This window comes from Haemorhous mexicanus, chromosome 1 (genome assembly GCF_027477595.1).
Source record: "Haemorhous mexicanus isolate bHaeMex1 chromosome 1, bHaeMex1.pri, whole genome shotgun sequence".
NCBI classification, from domain to species: Eukaryota; Metazoa; Chordata; class Aves; order Passeriformes; family Fringillidae; genus Haemorhous; species Haemorhous mexicanus.
In genome coordinates this window covers 94,991,511-95,017,153 of record NC_082341.1, presented here as the reverse complement: position 1 = coordinate 95,017,153, position 25,643 = coordinate 94,991,511, and the positions used below count along the sequence as shown (strand labels likewise).

Sequence of the window (25,643 nt, the reverse complement as noted above, 5' to 3'; positions counted from 1 at the left end):
GATTGTTTGCCAAAGTCCTTACCCCCTCTGTGGACTACGGTTCTGAGAGAACTCTGAATCGCTGTCCTTTGACGTTGGAGAGCCCTTATATGTGTAAAAAACATCCTCTGTTTCAGTAATATAACTAATCTCGTTCGTAAGGTTATCTACAGATGAGTGTCGTGGTTTGCGGATTTCATGACGTAGTCTAGGACTCCGCCTTAAAAACACAGAATACAAACACAAGTAGGAAGATTAGAATATTTCACAAAACTTTATAAAGGAAAAACTTCAATCCTATTGCAGTTATGATCTGAATCTTCATACCAGGCCCGTAAGTCTCACTTCAAAATAATCAATTTTCAAGCATTCTGTATGGTGTACTAGGCAATCACACACTGCTAGGTCCAGTACACTGAACTGATTTGTGTTTCTCCCCCTGTAAAATGCAACTTGTATTATTATGTTTTAATAATAGGATAATTTTCGTTGGAAAGGACTAATGGGGGTCACCTAGTCCAATCCTCTGCTCAAAGCAGGAGTCAACTAAGGCCAGAGTAGGCTACTTAAGGCTTTATTCACTCATATCTCAAAAAATCTGAAGGATGGAGACCACAAAACTTCCCCAGGCTATGACTGTCCACGTGGTGAAGCAGTTTTTCCATTATATGATGAAAAACCTCTTTTGTTTCAACATATACTTGTTGCCCCATTCTCCCACTATGCAATAGTGAAAAACCCGGCCTAATCCTCTGGCTGGCCTCCTCCTAAGTAATTCTGGGCTGTCATTAAGCATCTGGGCAACGCCTGCTTCTCCAGGTTGAACATGTGCCACTATGTCAGCCTCTCCTCACAGGGTAGGTACTCCAACCTCCTGATTGCCTTGGAGCTGGTGGTCTATGCTGAGCTTGCTCCATTTCGTGTCTGTTTTATATTTGCAGACAAAATGGGCTGCAGCATTCTAATGAAATCTAGAGAATGTTGGGCCAAAAGGGGCTACCACTTCCACTGACCTACTATCTACAACTCTGTCTATTCTGACAGGTTGGACTTGTTTGCTGTCAGGGCATACCAGATGGCTCATGTACCACTTCTGCCTATAAAGATTACCAGGTTGTTTCCCAGAAAGCTGCACTGCAGAAAATACTGTCACACTGGGTTCTTATTTCCCAGGACACTATGTTTGTCTCTGCTGATTTTCACACATTTCCTATTGGCCCATTTCTCCAGATTATCAAGATCACTTTGGAGAGCAGTCCTGGCCCCAGGCTTATTGACCCAGCCCAGCAGGTTTGGTGCCATCTGCAAACTTTATAATCAAGCATACTATTGCTTCCTCCAGATCATAAAGAGGTTAAGCAGGACAGGTCTCAAGAGCAATCCCTGAAGTCATCTACCTTTTATTGTTGTCCAGGTAGTGTGTGACCGATTAACAACTCCCCTCTTAGTCCAGTCATCCAACCATTTTAACATTTTTTTTTTAAACCATCCTGTTGTCCACCCATCCAGAAACATAATGACTTAATTTGGGTAAAAGATTTTGGCAGACAGCATGAAAGCCTTGCTAAAGTTGAGGTGACACCCATCCTTCTGTTGTCATATATATTTTCAGAATAAAAATGTTTAAGTATATCTGTACACACTACATAATTATTCTGCTAAAGTACATACAATTAAAAACAGTAGGAAGCTATGGAAAAACAGTAGAAGGTATGGAAAAGGCTGAAAATGGATTTACCAATTGGGGGTAACAGGAGGTGATCGAGAAGGAAGGCTTTTGGTCTCTAGGTGCTCAACTGATAAGGATCGTCTCATAGATGGGTTCCAAACCATCCCACCTATCACTTTTCTGCAGTACTGGTTGTTTACAGACCTGAAAAGATATAAAACAGCTATATGTGAGTTATTTTGCATAGAAAACTTAAATATGCTTATGAAAGTCAATTTCATAATTTAAAGCATCCCCCTTTGCTTACCCCTCCTTATTTATGCATTTACATTCTCACAGGGACATTTGTTGTCCCTCATTTGTGACAAGAAAATGATTGTTAATCCCTGCTACATTGCTTATCACAAGCCCGGGTAAAAATAACTTTTTCTGAGAATTATTTTTAACCCAATTGTGTTTAAGAAGACAGAGGGGAAAACAGGAAATTCAGTAAGTCCTACTGGTACTGAACGGAGTGCCTGACAAAAGACAGTTCAAATACAGGTAATATGCTCTGAAGCTTCCCTGTTAATATTCACAAAGGGGTAATAATTCAGCAAGAGCTTCACTGAGCACAGGACAACTTTACCCATCTACCTGCTGCCTCGTTAAGAGCTAAACCAGACAACACTCTATTGTGAAAGGAAGCCACCTTTAAGTGATGTATTCCTTAAAGAGATAAATTATTAAAAAAAATCTGACATGAAAATAAGATTTCCAGATCTGGACTGCTTCTTTTGACAAGAAGAAGAAAGATTTGAGAAGAAAAGGGCTGCAACAGGCTAAGTACCACAGCTAGGAAAGCAGTAAAAGTATCTTAATAGTGAAAATACACAGCATAAAGAAAATCTTTAAGTAGACTGAAATTGAGATAAACTAACTCTTATGCATCATTTTATAAAGCATTCCACAAGTCAAGCTGAGAGATAAGCTGCTCACCTTTAAGTTTGCAGGCCTAGGATTTCTCATAGAAGAAATAATTTATTAGTTACAGAGAAAACACCTTTGGCCCATTAAGCCCTGAACTGTACATAATGGGTTAGCAGGCTAAGTAAGGATCTTACTAGAGAGCTGAAAAGCCTTAACTTTACATAGCATTAAAAAAATTAAAAATAAATAAAATAAAAATCTTACTAAAGCTGTGGGTATTATGCTAAAATCAAACCTTAAGCATGCTTTGCATTGTACTACTTTTTGCTAATATAAGTTAAAGAAAAAGCAACCCATAAATTATTTTTATATACCAAAGTATTTAGTACATCTTGTTCATGATTTTAAAGGAAATCAATTCCCTCATCTTCTAAATGTACTTTAGAAGCTTCTCCATGTATAGAAAACAGAGGAAAAACTTAGTATGAAGCATCTACATATTACAATCACCTATCAATGTATGTTTTCCATGCTTAGAAAACAAAGTCCATCAACTCAGGAGAAACTTTTGGGAGATACTACCCATTTTACTTTTCTAACACTTTTGAATACAATAACAAGGTACCAGCTACTTATCTTCTTCAGAAACAGAGGTCTTTCAAAGACCTTTCAAAGGTCTTTCTTACATAGTTGGAGCAGAGGGAAAGGCTGGAAAAAGATGATGCATTATGAAAACTGCATCGCGAAGAACTCCATATTAATAAGCTTTCATTTTTACAAGTGGCTGTTGAGGCATTTTCCAACACAGACAACTTGAAGTGCAATATAACTCATGTGATGGAAGCCAGAACCCTAAACCCTAATCCTAATCTTAAACCCCTAATCCTGACCACAAAATCACTTAAAGGGTATGTGTCTAGATATTTCAGTTAAGGCACAGAAGATTAATAATCTCCTGAATTCAAGTAGCTGCCCTTCAAATGCCAAATATCAGCATATTTCTCAGCAAACATTCTGGGAGGCTGCCAAAGCCTTTCTGGAATGGGCTGTACTATCTGGAAATGATGCTTCCTTTCTCCTATCTATTACTGAGGCTATCCTTGGTGAAAAATACAGATACATTTTTTAGCTTTTCAACAAGGAATGAGAATGAGTCTAGGAGAGGTTATTCAGCATTCAGCCCAGAATTTATCTCTCAGAATCTGGGAGATGTGATTCAGTCTGCTCCTTGAACAAGGCTTGCAGCTGATTTATACAACTCAGCAGCCTAATTTAAATGGAATGCCTCTAGTACCTTAAGTTAAGAGAATCAAGAAGGGCACAGGTACGTGCAAATAAGAAATTGTACTCAAGTACTGCAACTATATGAAGTGATGCAATAAATGCCAGGCTATCTGCCTCAAATAAATGTAAAAGAACACAGAACAAGAAAGCCACAAATTGTATAGGAAAACCTGTGATACTTAAGACGGTAAAACCAGAACGTGGCACCCTTCAAAGCTGATGGAAGCTGCATGAAAAGAATTCTTGAATACGAGTCAAACTTAAAACCTCCAGGACTGCACGCTGTGGTAAGTGGAGCTTTTGGGTGCACATTTGGTTTTGTGGTTTGGTTTGTCGGTTCTTGTTTGATTTATATAATGCAAAAATTTCATCCCTTTCATAAGGGAGAAAGCAGAATCACTTTTTTGGTTGTGTAACTTCCACATAAGTTCAGAGCCATCCTTGAAAAGGAACATGGAAAATCTTACAACATTCTACAATCCTAAACAAGTCGGAAAGTAAAAATGTTCAATATGTGAAATATGACCACAGAAGTGACTTCTTCACAATTTTTCTTAAATCTTTTGAGAAAATTATTTGCTGAGTTCATAGGAGCTACTCAAAGCTTTTCAAAATTACTGTTGCTTCCTATGTAGTTAAGGAGTTTTTCATAGCAATGGTTGCTGAATTACTTCTTCCTCATGTAGATCCCAAAATTCCTGCTTACTGCTGGCATAAATAAGGCCAAAGAGGTTGTCCTAAGCTGATGGAAGGTATCTCCGTAACTGATTCTCCCCCTGGAGATTCCTTAGAAGTCAAAGTAAGCAATTCAGCAGAGACAATGCCTCAGAGCATTGAAATTACTTAAAAGGAGTTATTTCTTAGTAATTCAGATCAACAGTGAGAACTGTTCTGTATGCTACAGACTATTAAGAAATTGTAACAGCAGATTTGTCAAAATTAAAACGTTTGGTAAAAAAATGAAATTATACTAAACTGGTACCCTTTGGAACTCATGCTGTTTTCTTTCTTAACATAACAAAGGCTGTGGAATCACTGTGTGTATATATCTGTCCTATAGGAGGATCAGGATTTTCAATCTCTTTGCAAATTTGAAAGAAGTAAAGGACTCCAAGACCTGACAATCCAACAAACTTTGAGTCACCTCAACACCTCCACTACAGGAAAACCAAGGTCATAACACTCCATAAATGAGTTAATTCTAAAAATAGGGATTTTTTAAATGTTAGAAAATTAGAATACTGTTTGTACAACTATTTTTTTTCCCCCATGACCTAGAAACCAGATCATCTAGCTTTGACTTAGTACTAGGTGAAAACATGGAATTATACTCCAGCAAAAAGCATAACATTTTATCAGAATTCTTACACTGCCCTCAGGGGTTAATTGCTTCATTTACAAGCAATACCAGTGCACTTGGCATTAATTTCTGCACCATCAAGAGACCTCAGAGTGTGAAAAGCCAGAAAGCCACCAAAGTCTGAGGAGTCATTTGAAGCATGTTGATATCATTCAGAAGTTGAAGCTTATCCAAATAGAAGACAGAAAATCTCCAAGTCTGACAAATTATATGTAAAGTTAAACTGTTAAGAGAACACACTACAAAAACTCACAAAACCACACTACTCATGAACAAAAAAACCCCCAAAAAATACTTGTCCAAAAATCATGAGAAGAAGCAGGTTTCTAGAGTCTACAGATGACCAAAGGGTCAAAGAACGTCCCCAGAATCTCACATCCAGAGAGGATAATGACACAAGACTTCCTTTTTTATTCACTATTAATATGAAATATTTTTTTTATGTGTTTCATTACAGAATATTTTTGGGGGCTGGGGTAGGTGGATTGGGATGGGATGGACGAGACAATGAAGCCACAGGACATGAAACCTTTATAGCTGAATTGCTGATAAATGTAACAACAGAACAAATCAGCATAACAGAAGAAATCACTGTGACTGATACTTATCAAAAAAAAAAGTAAAAGCCCCTAAAATAAAAGAGCAGAGTAAAAAAAAAATCACACAGGATAGCCAAAATAAGGGCCAACTGCAGAAGGACATTACAATGTCATGTGACTGGACAATAAACTGGCAGCTTAACTTTCATGACAATAGGGCTCAGTAACAGCATATGGGGAGGAATAGTCCCAGCTTCATATAGGAAAATCACAGGCACTTAAGAATTACTTCCTGGTAACTAGATCTTAAACAACACCAGGAAACTAGTGTTTCTAGTGCTTTGTAACTAGATGAATCCAATGAGACAAATAAAAGATTAGAATTGTCACAAGAGAGCTATCTTGAATACCTGAATGGGAAAAAGTTTTTCATCTTTGTGTCAGTAATAAGTGGTTGGTGTGATGCACTCCAGAAACTGCCCTAACATATTAAACAGAATGCGTATATGACACTAATGGCTAAACATTTCAAAACAAATCTGTTCTGCAAATTCCCTTACCAGATCATTAGCTACATGTCATTTTTCCTTTCCAGTGTTTTCATACTTCAGACTGAAGCAACAAGTTGAAAAAAAAGTAGTAAAACTTATATCCAAACACCTTTTGAGGCAATAATAAGAAAAGTTCTACTGTAAGGAGATCACATTGCAGAAAGTGAAAGCACAACCATATAACTTGTCAAATGGCTCATATATAGACTGGAACAAAGCTATGGACAGGACTGAACTCTGCCACTCCAACTTGAGCTACTATTGACACAAATTCTCCCATTCCCATCATAGAGCAAAACATGCTTTCACACAGTACTTACTTTGCTGGATTTCTAGAACCCAGAGTCCAATAATGTGATAATATCTTTTTTTCATGAGGTAGTGACTTCTTTGCCTGAAAAAATGTGTGATGCTCTACACAAGATTTCCAAAGATTTTTGCATGCTCTGTAATTTAACATGTTGAAGGCAACAATATGCTCTCTGGATTCATTCTGTAACAGTAGGGAATACCATGTTTCAACATATACAAGTAGATGAAACAGTAAACAAGGTCATAAAAACACAATAGAATTATTTTAAGCTTAAACATGAAAAATACAATGTGGCAAACAAACAAACAAAAAACCAGCATATAGTAGATTTTGAGCTGGAGATGGCCAAAATACCCCTGTGACTATTTGAAATTCCAAATTGCAAAATGTGCACTTTACAAGTTCATGAAATGTTAATAAAATATTTAAGTCTAGAGTGGTAAAGATTTCATATATATGAGTATCATGTTATACTGATAAATATATTTTCAGGTTTCCAGTCAGATTTTGACCTCTTAAGACAAACAAAATTCTTTAAAACAATCAATTAAGGGTGCAATGTCAAAAGAAAAAAACCCCTCAATCTTTGAATTCAAACTCTTCATGTAAGGCTTCAAATCAATGTTCTTTCAAGCGCCATAGTATGTAAAAAGCATATTCTTAATATTCTTTCAGAAGAAACTGAAGATGTTTACAGTGATCTCTCTTTGGGGAAAGAAAATAGTTGCGATGGGACCCGAGCTGCTGCTACTGCTGTTGAAATCCACTCCTGCTTGGATGATAATGTGAGGCCACAATGAGGAGGTTCAGAAGGCAGCAGAATATAGAACTTGTGTGTCTCGATGCAAGCTCTCACAAGTAACTTCAGTGCCAACGTGCCAGTGAAACACGAGTGCAACACAATTGTGCCATCAATGTTTATCCCAAGAGTTTTGTACAAGAGAAAGCTTTGGTTAGTTAATCTAGCTATTGATGCAAAGACAGTGGAATGAGAGCAAAGCAAAGAGTAGAAATAAAGGTAACATGAGACCTGAGACAATTGCCAGCACAGTTCAGCACTTCAGTGAAAAAACAAGTTTTCATCACTCATCTTTTCTAGCTCTTCTAAATTATGACTAATTTTGACATCTCAACATATAATTAGACAGGCAACCTTTTGCTTGTTCCCAGCAACGATCCTGTTGGGAAGTAACTACAAACCATTTTGGCTGGTATAGTCAATATGTTTTTCTTGTGTTTTTTTTATTTCTAGGCAGCTTTTTGCAATTGACATATATCTGAGACCAAGCCTGCTTTTAGAAAATCACTTCATGTCTAGTCCAGAGAATCTGTGTCTTTTAAGAAAAACGGCGAGACTCTCAAGAGAAAAAAAGATTTCCTCTTGATTTTACACAAGCACTGAAAAACATTTAACTGATTACAGTCTTTAAGGAATGTTTTCCCTATATCTATTAAAGCATTTAAAACATTTTCTATTCAAGATGTGGGTTTGTTATTTGAGTCTCTTGCATATTGGAAACAATTTGTCAATTCACCATAATTCACTTCTAAGTAGTTATGTAAAACAAAGCAGGAAAGCATAGCAAATCTTAACTCAGAATTTCTTGAAATATATGAAGCACACATCACAAAGGTTTAATGACAAATGCTATTTCTGACATACTCCCTGTTGGTTGAATACCACTTGAAGGGTTTTACTACTTCAGCAGACAAACAAAAGTAAGTGTATAGATATTTTTGTTGGCCTGAAGCACTGGCCTTTCAATTGCCACCAAAATTATTTTATCCAAACAGCTCAAAAAGCTGTAGTATAGTATAAAGATAAGGAAATAAGTACATCTAATATTCTCTTTTTAAATTTAGGTTTGATAGCAGCAATTAATTTTCCTTGTTACAAGTGTGCTTTTTCTGTTGTCACAGAACCTTCTTAGCAGCCTTTAAGTGGGCTGAAAGTTTCAATATGGATTTAAGCTAGGAAAAATATTTTGAGAAGTTTCATAAAAATTTATTAAATTTTTAGACTAACAATCTTTTGTTAATAACAATCTGCCTCACTAACATCCCACCTTGCAAGTTATGCTGTTAAATCTGTGTACTCTTTTAGAGGTGAGGAGAGTTCTAGTGGGATCCAAGGATTTAATGCCCATCATACTGCTCAAGCTCTAAAAGAATGGCATTTTCATGATTATCAAGAAATGAGGATTAGATAAATTTGAGGTAAAGGGAACAATTCCACATAACTAAAGTGTTTTGCTAGTTCAGCATATGGAAGAATTTCCGCATCAGTTGTATGCCTACTTCATTAACAGAAAACCTGAAAATATCTACAGCATAAAATGTGTAGATAAATTTTAGTAGGCAGGAAATGAAGTTGTTTTTAAGCACTAGATAAGCACATTGAAAATAAAATTTCATTTCTGAAAGGTAAAAACGTTGCCTTTAAACAGCATAGCTCTTATTCCTACCTTAAATCCTGCACCCTTTATTAAGCCTATATGTCATGAGCTTCTCTAGAATCAGACATTCACTGATTCATCAGTCTTGCTCCCCAGTCCTTATTTGGCTCTTCAGTAGAAAAAGAAATACTGCATACTCCTAATCAAGTAGCTGATCAGACTGGAGCAGTGGGAAGGTAAAAGAGAAGGTGAGCAGAAGGGAAAGAGGGAGATAATGTAAGCTGATTTTTTCAGAAAAGGCGCATAAGGAAAGAAAAATGGAGTAAATGAAATAGGGAGAAAAAAATCAGTGAAACATGGAACATCCCAGGGGACTGCAAATCCATGCTTTTGAGAGCTTTCTGTAGATTTTCGTAAAGAATCTACATATGACATATAAAATATAAAAGAGGTTCTACGGCTTTCTCGTCCTCTTTAGTCAAACCTTGCTTAAGAACATACAGTATCTGCTCTGTTTTCCCCACACTCTTTCATCTCCCTTACTTTCAGATTCATTTACCTATTTGCTTCTGTCTTTCCAAGCAAAAAATGGATCATTTTGAAGACTGACACCAATGCAGTCATCTGCCCTCACACACCCCTCAAGCATCCCACTATTCTGGTGAAACCCCCAGGACTCCACTCCCCTCTCTCCCACTGCACGGCACCAGCAGCTTTTCCAAGCAATACCACCAGAGCACTGCACACTTGATGCCCTAAATTTAAAACACAGGGGGCTGACAAGGATGGATCTATCCAAAGATTCAGTGGCACACCTGGTCTGCTTTTTCACATGAACTGAGGAGGAGTAAAAAGGTCATGCAGCTGGCCTTACTTTTCTTACAATTCTGTAGCTCTTTAAGCGTGACACTGCATGAATTACTGTCATCTCTGTAGGTTATGAAACAAAGAACTATGATCACTTCAGAGAATGTAAGCTAAAAGAATCAAGAGCCTTGAACTGTCATCATTTATCAAATGTTTAATTGAACAAATTAAGATTGCTGCTCTCTTCAAAAGTGACACGGGTCTCTAGAGACAAAAATTCTACTTTTGACAGCAGTCAAGTCTTTATGTAATGAACACACAGGTTTTACATTTAGTCCACAGATAGTTCTATATTGACACTTTATTCTTCCATATTACAAAACCACTGTGAATGTACTCATTTTCAGAGAATCATAGAATGGCTTGGGTTGGAAGGGACTTAAAATCATCAAGTTCCAAGCCCTGTTGTACTAATCATTCTCAGAGAGCTCTAGTACTACATTTATTCTCACAGACACATTTGGAAACTGCTGTCTGAAAGCCTGTACTTTTCTGTATAATTGAAAATATTTAGATTTTAAAATTACTAATAATCAGTGAATTTTTAATCCTCAAACCCAGGAGAGAAGTTACTACTTGCAAGTGTTTACACTCACAATTGAGTAGAATGGCCTATCAACCACTCATTTCTTCACGCAGTGAAATATATATGAACAGACTGTGACATGTCTGCATATAAAAAACATATTTAGAAACTTACAGCTAGTAAAAAAACCTTAAGATCACCCTACTGTGTGTAAGAACACACCCTGTGCATGCTGTGTGTGTGTGCAAGCATTAGTGCAGCAGCACTATGTCTGGAAACTAACTCTTCTTAACATGAATCCTGAAAAGTAACATGAACATTCTTGCACACTCCTCAAATTTCAGAGAGCCCACCAAACTGGGGAAAAAGAAGGACACACAGAAAAGAAAAAATAAGAAAACATTTTTCTTTTGGGTAAAAAAAAGGCCTTCTTAGAAATCTGTGTTCAGCAGACCTTCTAATCTATGTGGGTCAAGAGGTGGTCTTGTAACACAGTTCCTATAAATTTAAGAGCTTGTGTACTACCAGAAAGAGCCTCCATGAACTTTAGGTACAAGTTAACACTTGCCTTTTACTACGTTTTGTCCTCAACTGAATTAATATATTTATACATCTGGCTGATCACTAGTTTCTGAGAAGTTTTTGTCTTTCTGTCATATTAAATAATCTATGCTCTTTGTAAAAAATATCTTATTTTTTTTCATATTGTGGCAGCACAATAATAATCAGTGATCAAGATTTCTTTCCCCATTAAATAGACTAATATTTCAATTGCTCTGCAAAGAGCACAAAGCAACCAACAGAAGCCCTCTCTTAACAGTTGAAACATTTCATATTTGTTTTATCAACTATCTTCACATAATTTGCCAACTCCTAAAGCCCTCCATGTTACACACAGCAGCAGGTGGGCTATTCCCCTTTTCAACCTCCTGTTTTTCATCTGCAAAGCTCTTCTTTCCTCCAGGAACCTTGCTTTCTTCCTGAGCTCTAAGCTCCATAGGCTTAAGGGACCTCATAAACTCCCCCTAGATGGGATAAGCAGTTTAGTAGATTGACTGCATTAAGGAACTCCACAGGGCAAGGAGAACAACAAGGGAAACAGCAGCAGATGCTGGTGAGAAAGGGAAAATATGCTATGTTAATAGATATTGGAGAAAAGATGGAGATTTGCATTTACCCGAAGTTTCCAAGGGAGAGGAAACCTCCACGGGAAAGATACAGTCCAACAGACTGAAAGTGGAGGGGATTCAGTGTTGGAAAGGAAATAATAAAAGGGAAAAAGAGAGGCAATAAGCAGACCAGAATAGCAAGACCAATGTAACAAAACAGAGTTTCAAAGGCACATTTCCCAAACAGCAGTTTGTTGGTTACATTCAATATAAAATATTGAATATGGTCACTAGAGCAAAATAAAATTAGAGGACTACTTACATGTTTTTGCCGTTGTTGTATAAAAAACTTTTTCCTTTTAAAGGATATTTTTAAAATGTTCACCCTAAAAGACAGAAACAGGCCATGAAATACCAAGCAATGTTTAGAGTGATAAAACAATGAAAAATAATACTGTGTACAGTGAGCCTGAAAGATTAGAGCTGCAAAATATTCAATGAATAATATGCAGCCATTTCTTGTGTTGAGTGGCAAATAGATGTCCTTGTTTAATCTTTAAATAGTTCACAGCAGTTCTCTCCCACCAAATCTATTCTTGCAGCAAAAAACTTGATGACATCTTCTACACTAAGCTGCACAAATGTTAAATGTGTCAACTTTTGTATAACTTTAGAGTCATATGACAACTGTGACTAAAGGAACAAAATTTAAGACCCTAATGACATGACAAGGTTGGTCTTACAACAACTGAAACTTTGCAGAGGCTTTGTAGAATTGGTTTCATAATGTGAAAAATATTATGTACCTGTCTTAATCACTAAACAAAATCTCTAGATAAAATAATTTCATAATTTTAGAAGGATGAGAACTGTAGGAATGAGTGTTAATATATTTTTCACTTCATTAACATTGCTATGTAATTTATGTGGTAATTTTAGAACTGAACACATCTTTTTAAATATACACAGTGTGAATACATATTTTCTAAGGTAAAGATTACAACTGGAATTGGTGCTCAAGCAATTTTCATTTTAATTATACACTTATCAGTTTTGCTAAATTAAACAAACCTTACCCACCTGCACACCTTCCCACAGCAAAACAAGATTTGTCTAAAATACCTAAGTTTTCACTGCAATAGTTCTACTTCAGTAACTGAAAACCTGAATTTTTACACAAAGAAATCTCTTATCTACTGTCAGCTGGAATCTTATGGAGGCCTTAAGGAAACCTATTTAAGGCCTAAACAAGTCATATTTGACTGAAGAAAAATCATGAAAGGATTTTTTAAGTTTACTGCTAAAAATCTCATATTTTTGTGATGTTAGATGTCAGGTATGAACTTAGCTTTAGTCTCATCAAGCGGGATGACATAAATCCCATTCCCAACTGCTCATGGGAGAGGCACTTAAGTTATAGAGCAACATCCTTCGTGGATACAGGAGAATATATTTGCCAGTTACTAAAAAGAATATTAATGGAATTACCTATCCCTTTTCCTGCACGAGAGGTGGAAAACAATGCCATTTTCAGAAAATGCTTTTCTCCATCAGTTACAGAACCACAAAGAAACAGGTATTTTGACATATCACTTTATCTTTGACAAGGCAAATTGATGTAAAAATTAATGGAAAATTGAAATCATTTCCACCTCTCCTGTTAGGCCAACTCTTAAAACACTTGTGTCATTTGAATTGCTACCTCAAACATCAGTGATCTGCATTGCTTATCTAAAAGCTTTTGATTCTGAACTATCTGACAAGTCATAAATGTTCAGCTGTATTTCCTAAGCTGCAATTCATTGTATATTAATTCTTTCTTGATTCTAGTGCTACTCTGCCTGAACTAGTACAACTCAAGTTTTGAGCTTCTGGTTCTTTCTTACCATATTTCTTGACTTAGACTAAACTGCAACAAACAAGTTTTTGGAGTTATTCCAAAGTTGCCATCATGGTCTGGTCTTACCTAAACACGGAGCCAGCTGAAATGCGGGACACAGAAAACTAACCTTGCAGACTAAGGGGAAAAACCTCCACCCAACAACAAAAGGGGAGCCAGCATCCTAAAGTACCAAAACTCCCTCAATCGCTCTCCATTACACACTGCTTTTTCTTGAAACATGCCAAAACAAACAAAAAAATCTACCAAAACTCCATCAGAACCAAAACAAGTGTGTGACCATATAATCACTTCAAGCCAAATCAGGGCATTGTCTCTTTATTTTGACATTCCCCTAAATAGAATACCCCTCTCAATTCCATTCATTCTTCTTAAAGTACAACTAAACCTACTTAGTTCAGGCATAAAGAACACTTGCTACTCTGACATTTTTATTTAACAGTAACTAAAAATCATTTGCAATGTTATGCCCACAAACTCACTGAATGTTCACACCTAGAAAAATCTAGCAAAAAAACCTAGGACATCAGGGTGTCAAAACACTTAGACTTAAGTTCTTGAAGATGCTATATCCAAAAATTATATTAATAGAATGCAGTTACTGCTGTTATAACTGGTGGTTCAGTGGCCCTTTTCTCTCACCAATAATCTGTTCAGTGACTATGCAGCACTCACGAATCATTAAATTTCATGGTTTATTTAAAAAGCACTCACTTGTTGTAGTATATTAAGAATGATAGATCTTTTGGGTTCCATCTTCCTATCATTCACAAGCATCTAAATAGATTTGTCACTCTGTGGCCCACAGAATTGCTAATTTTTGATTCAACTGGCAGTCCTGTCCTAGAACTTTGTACTAACAGCTGGTACTCGTGACTTGAAGCAAAGAGAAAGTTTCTTTACCTGTAAATCCTGTACTTTGCCACTGAAAAACGATTCTGTCCAATTTGCTATGCAAGATACTTGTTTTCCAAGTTTTAACTAGCAATGTATTATGCACTCCTCAAGTAGTTTCTCTGAAATTTTCAAAGCAGTGAAGCTGCATACACAAAATAGCATTTACTACCTAACTTTACTTGCTGCTGATACAGAGAGTATTTGTATGTTTTTGCCATTAATATTTACTTGCAAAATCATTTGGAAATTACCACATAACAATTAAGCACCCCTGAGAATAACTCTGCAGAGTGCACAAAATACTGCTTTAAATCCAAAGCTATTTTTTAAACCTATCTTGACTTGCATTGTCACTGACTGATCAGTCAGCTCTTTATGTAGGTTGCTTTGATTGAAAAGCATCTTTTTGCCAAGGCAGAGCTCTCTCACTGCCTCTGTTCCTGAAAACTTTTGGTCCCCTTTGACTACTACCATATGGCATAGTTGTATTGTTGTCATCCACTGCAGAGTATTTTACTTCAAATTTTGGAAAGAGGGCTTTGATGGTGTTTGCTGCCACCTTGAGTTCCAACTCGTTAATGGTAAAGTTTGCACAGTCCATAAGAAAAACCACTTGATACAAATGGTGTTACGTAAAGAGCCTAAATAAACACCACTTCAGGCATTACAGAAATATATCCTGCTTTGAGATCTAAAATAAAAGTGAGAATCCATACTACAAACACATCCCAAGCAACTCCACTCTGGTGGTTTTCAGTGTTTGCTTGTTTTGGTGGGATCAGGGAATGAACACCGTTCCTGCACAAAGAATTATGATTAACTCAAGCAAGATGCCAGAAATAAAATATCAAAAAGTTAGCCCCTGTGTAGGGAGCTTTTGCTTTCAAGATGAAATGAAATTTTTAGAGAGAGAGAGGCAGAGAGAAAGTGAGTGAGTAGGGAAAGCTTGGAACAACTGCATGAGCTGTCAGCTGAAAATATTACTACCTAAGCCTCATATTTTAGAGTGGGAATTATTTGAACTGAAAAACCTGTGGGTTTTACGTCCCTCAATTTTTTCTGTAAATGAGAACAGGCTTTTGTGAAAAATGTTTTAGCATCTGTGTTTTATTCCTCTGTGCTCTCCAGGAGTAAAGTAGCACAGGAAGTTGTAGATTCCTCCTGTCTTTTGTGCTATAAACTATCATCTTTCCCTTCCTTGAAAAAATTCATACAGTCACAGATTTTAAAATGCCATTACTCTGTGATTTTCAGGAACACCTATAATCAATTCATATCTTACTTAGGTCACCTAAGTTGGCAGAACAAGACTGGCAGAAGACAGAAAATGTGCCTCCAGCTGGCAGTTTTTAAAACCTGCAGCGGTTGTAAGAGGCTGAGAGGCTGATGTATGAAAGAGCAGCACTCAAGGCACAAAGATGAAAGACAAGTCTTTTATGCTTCAATATGCATTAGAAATGGAAAAATACAAGTTTTCACTGTGCTGCTGCATGAGAGCATTATTACTGACATGCATTTACCCAGGATGATTGCAGTATATCCCAGGGAGTTGAAATGCAACTCATAGCAAAGAAAAAAATAATCCAGAGACCATGCAGTATATTTTCCCCTAGAATTTAAACTGAAATTTATTTTATTGCTTTTCTATAAGAAATAGCTGTTTGGTTGGGTTCATAAATGAAATGATGGAATGACACTAATATTTAAAGATTACAGCTAGGGAGTTGGGGTTTTTTTTGGTATAATTAAGGGCCAAAATGCAAGTGCAACTCACTGGAATGCATTTTTCTGTCATGATTAAGAACACTGTACTATCTTACTGAATAATTTATCCAGAAAAATTGTTAAAAATTCAAAGAACTCACGTGTAACATGACAAAGCTATAGTTTTATCAAGCAGAAAAAAAAAGTTCATACTTCATTCAAAAAAGAAAGACTGGAAAAAATTTCGATCTGATCCAATCCAAAAACCTTCAGGAAATGCCTGACCTCCATAAAATTTCTTATTCAGGTTATAATTTTTAGCATGGTATAACTAATAAAGCCCAAAAGGACTTTAAAAAAATTATAGCTTATGTAACTTCGCATGTCATTCACATTAGAGTTCTTGTGCACATTATTTCTTTGCAGAGGTTATTTTCTACAGCACAACCACGCATTCTAATGTTTTATGTATCAGAGAATACCGTGAAGGTCTCTCACCTCTTGCTAATGTTATATACCCATATTTGATAAGATTTAAAAATGTCTAAATTATACTATCCTACTTGTAAATCTGAAATCGCAAAAACCTAATTTTACCTTTCTACTCCAAGTAACTTCTTGCTTCTTAATGCCATGTTAAAAAGTTCAGACTGAACTTAACTTCAGACTGAATTAGGGGCTGAACTTCAATAGCAATACTGATTAATTTTGTTTGTTTTTAAAGAGACATATTATTGAGCATAATAGCAGCAAATCTTTAAGACCACAAGGTCCTCCTAATGTACTCATACCTGTACATAAATTAACTTGATCAAGACTTCACACATTGCAAAGACTTCAAAAGTCTTAAAGATTTAAAAGCATAGGCAAGTTTTCATTTTTATCTAAGCACAAGGAAATAATACAATACTCCATAAAGAACAAATATATGTATTGTAGGCTTCTTTGGAAAAAATGTGAAAGCAAATGGAGGTACAATTGAAAAAACTGGACACATTTCTTTACAATACAGGAATTTACCAGGGATAGAAGCTTGTACAGATGAGTTTTCTATATACAGCAATTCCACTGGATGCAATCCCAATCATAAGATCTAGATTATGGAGATCCTAAAAAAGAAAATACTGTAAGAACACAGATGCAGTTTGTGTATTCACATTTATCTACTAATACATTTATTTTCAAGCTTTCTATATCTAAATTGCTACACTTGAGGAATAAAATCAATGACATTTTTGAGTTTTGATTTTTGGCATCTCTTTCCTTTCATGTTATTTATTACACATTCTAAATATTACTCATTCATAAAAGTTGTAATGTTCATCCTACTACCCTAGATGTTCCTTAGGTCTGTATCAAGAGTAAATTTGCAAGTCTAATCTTATTAATTTCAGGAAAGAAGTTGAATTGCTTCCCAAGATTAGTCAGGTATTGTCACAGAATTTTGGGAACTGACCAAAAATTGCCTGACTACGTGCTGTTAAAAAAAAAAAAGAGAGGAAAAAATTCCTTACTTTTTCCTAAAAGGTCTTACCAAGAAAGATTGCACAGGAGGTGACCATAATTTTGCATATGAGAATATGTTGGAGAAATACACGTGTACATGAATAGTTCATATACTAAATGAAATCCATTATTAACTAAACTGAAAGCTGGGCATTAACTTAACACATGCAACTGGAAAAAAAATCATAATTTTACAATCCTTTCTAGGTACTGAGATACTCAAGAGAAAACATATAAGCAAACATTTGAGTTAAAAAAATAACAAAAACAAAAAGGCAGAGAGGAGGATGCTGGATGGTCATTTTGAGCCTAAACCCAGACTGATGTCAAAGAAGTTACAGACCTTGGCTTCCCATTTCTTACGATCAATACACACTGCTGTGTCATGACACACATTTCTAAACAGAGCCTAACGCATACATAAATCCATATGTAAGTAGAATCCATTGCTTCAGATATCAGGTTTGACTCAAAAGCAGTTTGAGATTGCTGGTAAAGGACAGCCAATGGTGACAGATTCTCTTAAAGCCTTCAGTAGCGCAGTTGCTCCTCTAGATGGTACTCTGGGCTCAATTAATATATGGCTTTCCTCCACGTCCAATCCCAATTTCTTTATATTAGTAAGGTGCGGGGAAATAGAACAGGTAGCATGTGCTCTGGCAATACTGTGGAAAGTCTATAATAAATCCTTTAAAAACAGTTGAATAGAAGTGTGATAGAGGCCCATGAATGAGTGAAGTCCAACCTAATTTGCAAAGCATAATACAGGAATCCAGAACTGACATCCCTGTATTTTAATACTTGGGAAGAACACTGAAGTTTTCAGGAGATTAAGCGCCTACAGTTTAGCTGTTTCTGCCATGATATGACCAACCTAAAGCAGGGTAGAAAATTGTATTATTAGCACTTTGAGCTTACTCTAGGTTCCCGCTTTTAAAAATCAATACTGTGAAGAAAAAACAGCTTTTAAAGTAAAACCTTAAAATCGACATGATTAAGTAGAAATAAAGGATTATCTAAAGCACTTGATGGGGATTAATTAGGCTAAACTACTCTATTTTCTCCAGAAGCTTTGTCAGAACAAAGTTCATTCCTTGCTCTCCTCTGCACCAGCCCAAAACACTAAGCTCCGATGTTATTTGTTATTATGAATTCTCTAGTATTGAGCCTAAGAAACACAAAATCAAGAAGCTGGAATAGCATAAAGAGAGGGTCTCTTCTATGAAAAATGATATTGATGTACAGTAATTTCACTTTCAAAACATGCTGTTAAATTGCATAAGAAAGAAATAGCATGCATATTTTTTTTAAAAAACAGGTAACACGAAGAAGATAATAATAAAAAGTTTAAAGATAAAAAATTGTCATGCCAGACATCTACCTAGTTAAGTACTGATTCATATTTTATTTAATTTACAATTACCATTTTGATTTTTGTAGATATGGAAATAATATTGATTCAAAAAATTTCCTATCTTTGACTCTCTGAGTAAAAATGACAGATAAGTTAACAGCAGATTAATTATTGAGCAGAGAGGATAGTGGTCCAGAGTGAAAAGGAGATTAGAAATTCAAGCAATATCAATATAGTTTTAAGATACTGAATTCACTCTCCTGAGTCTCCTTACACTATCGCATATTTTAATATTTTAGCAGTTCTGATTTTTCATCAGAAAATAAGCAAAGTGTTTGCATATGAAGACTGAGCTCAGATTGAACTCGTATGTTTAGTACATTGCTAAAAAAAAGCTCACACTTACATTAAATATTTAACTTTGTTTCATAAAACAAAAAAAATAAGGAAGCTATATATCCATCTGGTCTTCAAGAAACATCCAAAAGCATCCCACTTCCAACCATCAGCCAGCTTCTTTGGGCTATTAGTATAAAAGTCAGGTGTTACCTAGTTCTTCTGCCATACACAATCTAAGAGGAACAAGATCACCAGAATCCACAGAGATAAAGCCTTCCACAGAGACACAGTTTAATTAGCCCCAGCTAAATCCGGTCAAGGCACTGGGATGTGACAAAACTGAAAGGATGATTTAAAAGCAGTGTTGAGGGGGAGTGAGGATATCAGGAGGCACTGTAAACATCCCTGCCAAAGCAGGGGCAGGACATAGTAACCTCTGTGAAAAAGCAGCTTATAAACCTTCACTGTAAACTTCTTACAGGGAGCAAGACCAACCTCATGTTGGTTGGGAGGTTTGCCTCATGGCATTCAATCCAAACAGGGACTTGCAATCGATGTTTTGGAAGGACAAAACTGCAGAGACAACCAACTACACCCCGACATTTACAGGTAGAGGATTTCCTGGTTTAGAAGCTTCTTTTATGTTTAATGGACTCCAGTGACTGCCTGACTGCTCCTGATAGCTACTTCACCTTGGGCATCCATTAAATCAGAAGTAACCCTTACAGTTCAACTGCAGCCTTGTGGGAAAAGTTCCTTTACTTAAAGCTGTCTCTCTTTTTGGGTAGACTGAAGATCTTGTTGACTATATAGGTTCTCCATGCTGTTCACTTGCTACAGAAGGCTTTTCCTTAAAACATTCATGATTGTTATCCTTCTCTGTACTTTTCTTTTTCCATTACCTACTCTGAGATGAGGAAGGGAGAGGAAGAATGAAGATCAACATTCAAATGATATTGAAACTCAATTTGAAAGGTGGCATGATATTTTCTGGTTTGGGTTCTATTTCCTTCCTAGCAGCTTCTAAATGTCTAGCTGTCTAGTTCAACAGCTAGACAAAACAGATCCCTTCAAATATTTAATCCTTAAAAAAAATGAATTTTGATAAAACTAAAACCAGTATGAATTTTGATAAAACTAAAAACCAAAACAGTAGCAAAAAACCCCCATGTATGTATGAATTTTGATAAAACTAAAAACCAAAACAGTAGCAAAATTGTCTGCAGTGAAATTTCATTTAGCTGAAAACATCTGAATCAAGTCTATTATCATTACTGGCACTGGTAAAACCACTACTGAAATCCTGCATGCAGTGCAGTGGCCTGCAGCTCAGGAAGGTTAATGGAAATTGGAAGAGCTTTCAGAAACAACATCCCGTCAATTTTAAGAGACTGGTCACAGTCTAGTATGGAAGTCTTAGCGCTCAAGTGACTTTTCAAAATACTAGGCTATAATAGAAGTTAAAAGGAAAATATCCAATCAAGTTAAGTGCATATGGTGATCTCAAGTGTAACACTAAGAGCTTCTTCAATAAAGTAGAAAGGTGACAGATGATCCAATGGACAGACTATACAAAGTCAGATTTAATAAGATAATTTCCTTTTCTTTCTACTTTTCTCCATTATTAAAAAAAAGTGTCTATCTTTTGAGCACTGTGTTTCATGAATATGAATATAATTACAGGGGTTTCATACAGAAGTTCTTCAGGAATTTCTAGAAATTCAATGCAACACTCACTTATTTGTGGCAGCATAAAGAAAAAAAAGAAGAAAATATGCTGAAGAAAGCAAATGACTCATTTTATTCCTTCCTCATAGTTAAAGAAAGTTATCAATTTTTCATTCTAACTCTTAGTGTCAGGATTATCAACAAACCTCAAAAAATTAGTTAGGAAAACTAGAAGTCATCTTCACCTAGGAAATCAACTATTTGTAGTACACTTCCTTTGGTTTTTACACTACTAGTCTTATACAAAAACAATTTACTATTGTACAGAAGCACAAAAGGTAATTTGCACCCTAGCATTTTGGGGATTTACTTCAGATGAATAGTGTAGTCAAAAAATTAAATTGAAGTAGACAATGAAATACTAAGACATGTTTCTTTTCAATGAACACCTTGTATCTAAAAGAGTTCAAATACATTTTTACTGGTCATCGCTCACACTGTTAAATACTTAGATTTACCCTGGAATCAGGGAATATAGGAATTTAAACAACAAAAAAAAAATCTACATTCTTAACACTTAAGAAATTAGTGCTAGAAATTCAGAGAAATTAAACTCTTAAAACACCTGCCAACTAATAGCACAAAACAGAGCATTTAATTTTCTTTCATGCTAAGACACTCAGAAACCTTTGTAAAATTATTATGTAAAATATATTGCAGTAATTAAATGGTTTGTCTTTAAAATACTTCATTACATTTTTGAGGAGCTCTAGCTTATTTGGTTGAAATTCGAGTACCTATGTCACACATAAGTTATTAAAAAATTACCCAGCTCTAATGAAAAAAACCACATGATAAAGTCAGTACTTTAATATTACCTTTTTTTTTTACTGCTATTAATTAATGTAAAAAAAACCATATAAATTCACTTTCCAAGGGAAAAATTACAATGTAAACATACTCTACCACTGTGCAATTCCACTCCATAGAATTCAAGTGTTCTTGCTATATTTATATAGCAGGACTCTGCTTCAGATTGCTTGAGGCCACTAGAAGAAGGGAAAAAATAATAAATATGAACCAAAGACAAGTCAAAAGTAAAAGATATTATATCATATTTATTCCAAATGCATAAAGACAGAAGAATACTGAAGTCCAGTGTCTCAGAAATAACCCCACATTAAACAGTGCCACAATTTCTTTACTGGTGAATGCCCTGCTAAAGTACTCCCAAAAACTTAAATGAATTATTTGTGCTTTTATTACCTTAGCCACTCTGGACTAGCTGGTTTTAGAAAAATCTTTGTTATCTGTTCAAAGGGATGAGGAAACAATTCCCCTATAAAATCTGACTTTTTAATAAGAAGCTATATCTGTAAATATTGTGCATTCCATAGTCTCTCAGAAAGAAGTCATGTAGAAGAAAGATACGAAGCATGAAGGCACTAAAAAAATAAAGGGGAGAGACTAAAAGTTAAAGTTATGGAAACTCACCAAGGAAAAGCCATCCAAGTTTACCTAAAATCTGTAAGTCCTAAAATATTTTTTTCTCCTGCAGCTAAGACGTTAAAATCATAAAAGCATTTGACCTTCTTGTCTTTAAGAAATCTTCTATAAGTACAGGTAAAAACAACTCTTTGCTCGGTAAGCTTCCAAAACAACATGCATAAAATTACATGATAATCAAATGCAATTTAGGTGCAACCTGCAAAAAATTGACATAACATTGAGTTATGTTAAGAACTCCAGCCTCTATTACTTCCAATTAATATCCTTCTTTTTAAGTGCAAAGCCATCCAAATGGCTTGAAACAGCCACTCTAGGAAATCTTACATCATGATGCAGAAAACTGAAAGCTACCTTGAACTGGAAAGCCATGGCCAGTGTGGCTTGAGGATGGCATAATATCAGGAAAAAAGAGAGTAAAGATGAAGAAAACTTCTGTTTGTCGCAATACTGAGCTAAACTGGTTTCTCAGATCTACATATATACTGACTATTGTCAGCTTGATTCTGAAAGACTTTAGTAGACCCTATATCTCTCACTGTGCCAGAAAATTATAGAAGCAAACCCATGTGAAATGCCCATTTTGTTATATAAAAGGATGCTGAGTACATTTGCAAGAGTACATTACTGTCATTTTAAATGATTTGATCAAGTACTTTGTTCAGAAGGTCTGCTGCACACTAACAAGATATGCCTGCAAATTTTAATTCTCAATTTGTGAACTCCATCTACACCAGACCAGTCATGCCTTGTGTCTTGGAAGGGCCAACAAGTATCTCAGCACAGACTTAGGTTTTTTATTCATTGTTGTTACACCCTCCTACTCAATTAGAGGTGAAACGAAACCTTCAGGTCCCTAAGCAGATGGATAATTATTCAGTGAGATAAACAGGCAAGAGGAAACTGGTCTTGATGTTCCAATTTTTATAGTTGTTGATACCCAAGGACTAGTGAACCTCATCTGGAAAATAAGCATCCTTTTTAGTTTCAAAGGCAACTTTCTCTTCAAACTGGATGTAGCAAGCACTACAAAAACCTTACCAGTTTGGACAATATCTGCATCCTAAGATCTCAGGCTGCTAATGTTACTAAGCAAAACACAGCAGGAAAACCATGTTAGAACCAACTATATACAGGAAAATCCCCTATGGATTTAGGGATGAACACAGAAGGAAAATTTCTGAAGCTATACCAGTTCAACATGACAACAGCTGCTTTCTTAACAGCTACATACTGTCCACTGAACAGTGTGACATGGACTTGTTCAGGGAATACTTCCTTAGATTTTGAAAAACAATGTAAGACCTAGGTAACAAAAACCTTGCGCTGAGTTACAACACATAACAAGATATAATTTCTCAAGTCTGTATTTCAGTAATTCAAACCTTTTTATTTTCCTTTGCAAAAGTTTCCCAAAGCATAAACACTAAAGAATGAAAAAAGGATAGATGTTTATAGGGTTGGCTTTGAAACCCTGTAATATAAAAATATCAATTTCAAAGCTATAATAACTTATAGATAACCTATATGGTTTACAGCAGTATTTCTTATTCCAGATTAGCAGAAATTTCATTCCAAAGGAACAATGTTCTCTCAAAGGGTAAAAAAGTGAATTCTTCCTTTCCATCTTTCCTTCCCAGCAGCTCTGGTGAACACCAGAACCATTCTTGTCAAGTATGCTCTTGGCACTGATCTAGTCAAATTCACGTCTGAGATATATGACTGCCAAAGGAGTATGCAAGAAATCCTGCCAGGATACACAATAATTTGTCTGCCTCTCCTTGCACTCTGAAGTAAATTGGCCTTAAGAGCTAACTTTCGACAGACGTGTTAAAACAATAAAGAAAACTTTTTTCCAATCCAATTTACTCAGTATTTTTATTCAGACTTTCAATTACCAACATCTCTGTTAATTCCAATACAGATATTAAACTTCTCAACCATCAAGGCTTCTTCACCCCAAAGACACTCTATGAAAGCATTGCTATCACTGAAAAGACACAGAGAAGAAAGGAGTCTTTCCAACAGATCCCACCACACCTTAGTCTGGACCAAAGCTAAGTTCTGATCTTTGCTCTGCAGTTTTATATCTCTTGCTACTACAGCACTAAATACCAATGAAACCCAGCCAATCCAAGACTCTTCAGAAACTTCCCACAGTGGTCTCCAAGGTGACTGCTTCCAAAGGACAAGCAAGTTTATTCATTCCTGTCTAAAAACTTCCCCTCAAAAACCTACTGAGCCTACTGGAAACTGCAAATTAATTTGGAAGGCGTAGAAAGAAGCATCAGCTATTGTGTGCCTGAACACAAACTGTTTGGAAAGCAGCTCAGATTAGTATCTCCAACAGAAAGGACAGCTGGAGTTAAGAGTTCAGTGGCTATCTTCTTTTGCCCCATAAATGACAAGGCTTGCTCTGGATGGCTAGGGACCACACGTGAAGTTCAGAATACTCACTACACCCACTAGCAGTAAAGAAACCAGAGGAAAAAATAAGAGTATTGAAAGATGAGATAAAAGCAGCTGAGGGACATTAGGAAGACATGGAAATGGAAATATTTCAGGGTATAAATCAAAGAAACTGAGAGAGCAGGGAATTAGCTGTGCCGCAGTTAAGATACAGACAGAGAAAACAAGTCTACAGAGACTTGGATTTCATTTGCTCACAGACAATTTCTTAGATTGGTATATTTGCATTCAGCTTGCAAGTATCTGATCAACATCACTAATTCCAAAGCTGCAGTCTTACATGAGACAAATCAGCAGGGTCAGAAAAAATAATTAGCAGCGCACTGACTGGAATAATCTGTTGCAGCCTTTATATTACACTCAGGAGAGGGGAGTGAAAGCACAAAGTTAATTGAAGTGGTTTATGGTTATGGCATTTCTTGGAGTTTTTTTCCACATATACAGACCAAAAAAAATCTGTAGAATTTGAAAAATGATCAAATGTTCTTCATGCAGCAAACTCCTCAAACATCTAGTATAGTGTTCTAGATTGTTGCCTTTAATAATATTTAGGCAAGCTAATCTCCTGGAGGTTATAACTAGAAATTTATTTAAATGTTTCAATGCATTAGCATCATACTCTGAATATAATTGATCTAGCATCTCTATGATAAACCCAAGTATTTCATTTAACAGAAGCTACATGAAATACAACTGGCTGTTGTAATGAAACTACTAAGAACTTGAATCTTCCTTTTGACATCTTTTTTTTTCCTTTAAAAGCTCAAGAGGTGAGAGAAAACTAAAAGTTCACATTAC

At 35.8% G+C, this 25,643-nt stretch overlaps 1 protein-coding gene across 4 annotated transcripts in view; it reads right to left on the bottom strand.

The window, feature by feature from the left end:
• PTPN3 (protein tyrosine phosphatase non-receptor type 3) overlaps nucleotides 1-25,643 on the bottom strand; it is a 161,558-nt gene that overhangs the window by 43,278 nt on the left and 92,637 nt on the right. For all 4 annotated transcript variants that reach the window (XM_059856658.1, XM_059856649.1, XM_059856668.1 and 1 more), the window contains exons 9-14: nucleotides 21,832-21,919; nucleotides 17,024-17,112; nucleotides 11,825-11,888; nucleotides 6,612-6,784; nucleotides 1,718-1,852; nucleotides 23-199 (exon numbers count right to left, since the gene is read on the bottom strand). In XM_059856658.1, coding sequence (XP_059712641.1) covers nucleotides 23-199; nucleotides 1,718-1,852; nucleotides 6,612-6,784; nucleotides 11,825-11,888; nucleotides 17,024-17,112; nucleotides 21,832-21,919 — 726 coding nt within the window. The remainder of the gene's footprint in view (nucleotides 1-22; nucleotides 200-1,717; nucleotides 1,853-6,611; nucleotides 6,785-11,824; nucleotides 11,889-17,023; nucleotides 17,113-21,831; nucleotides 21,920-25,643) is intronic.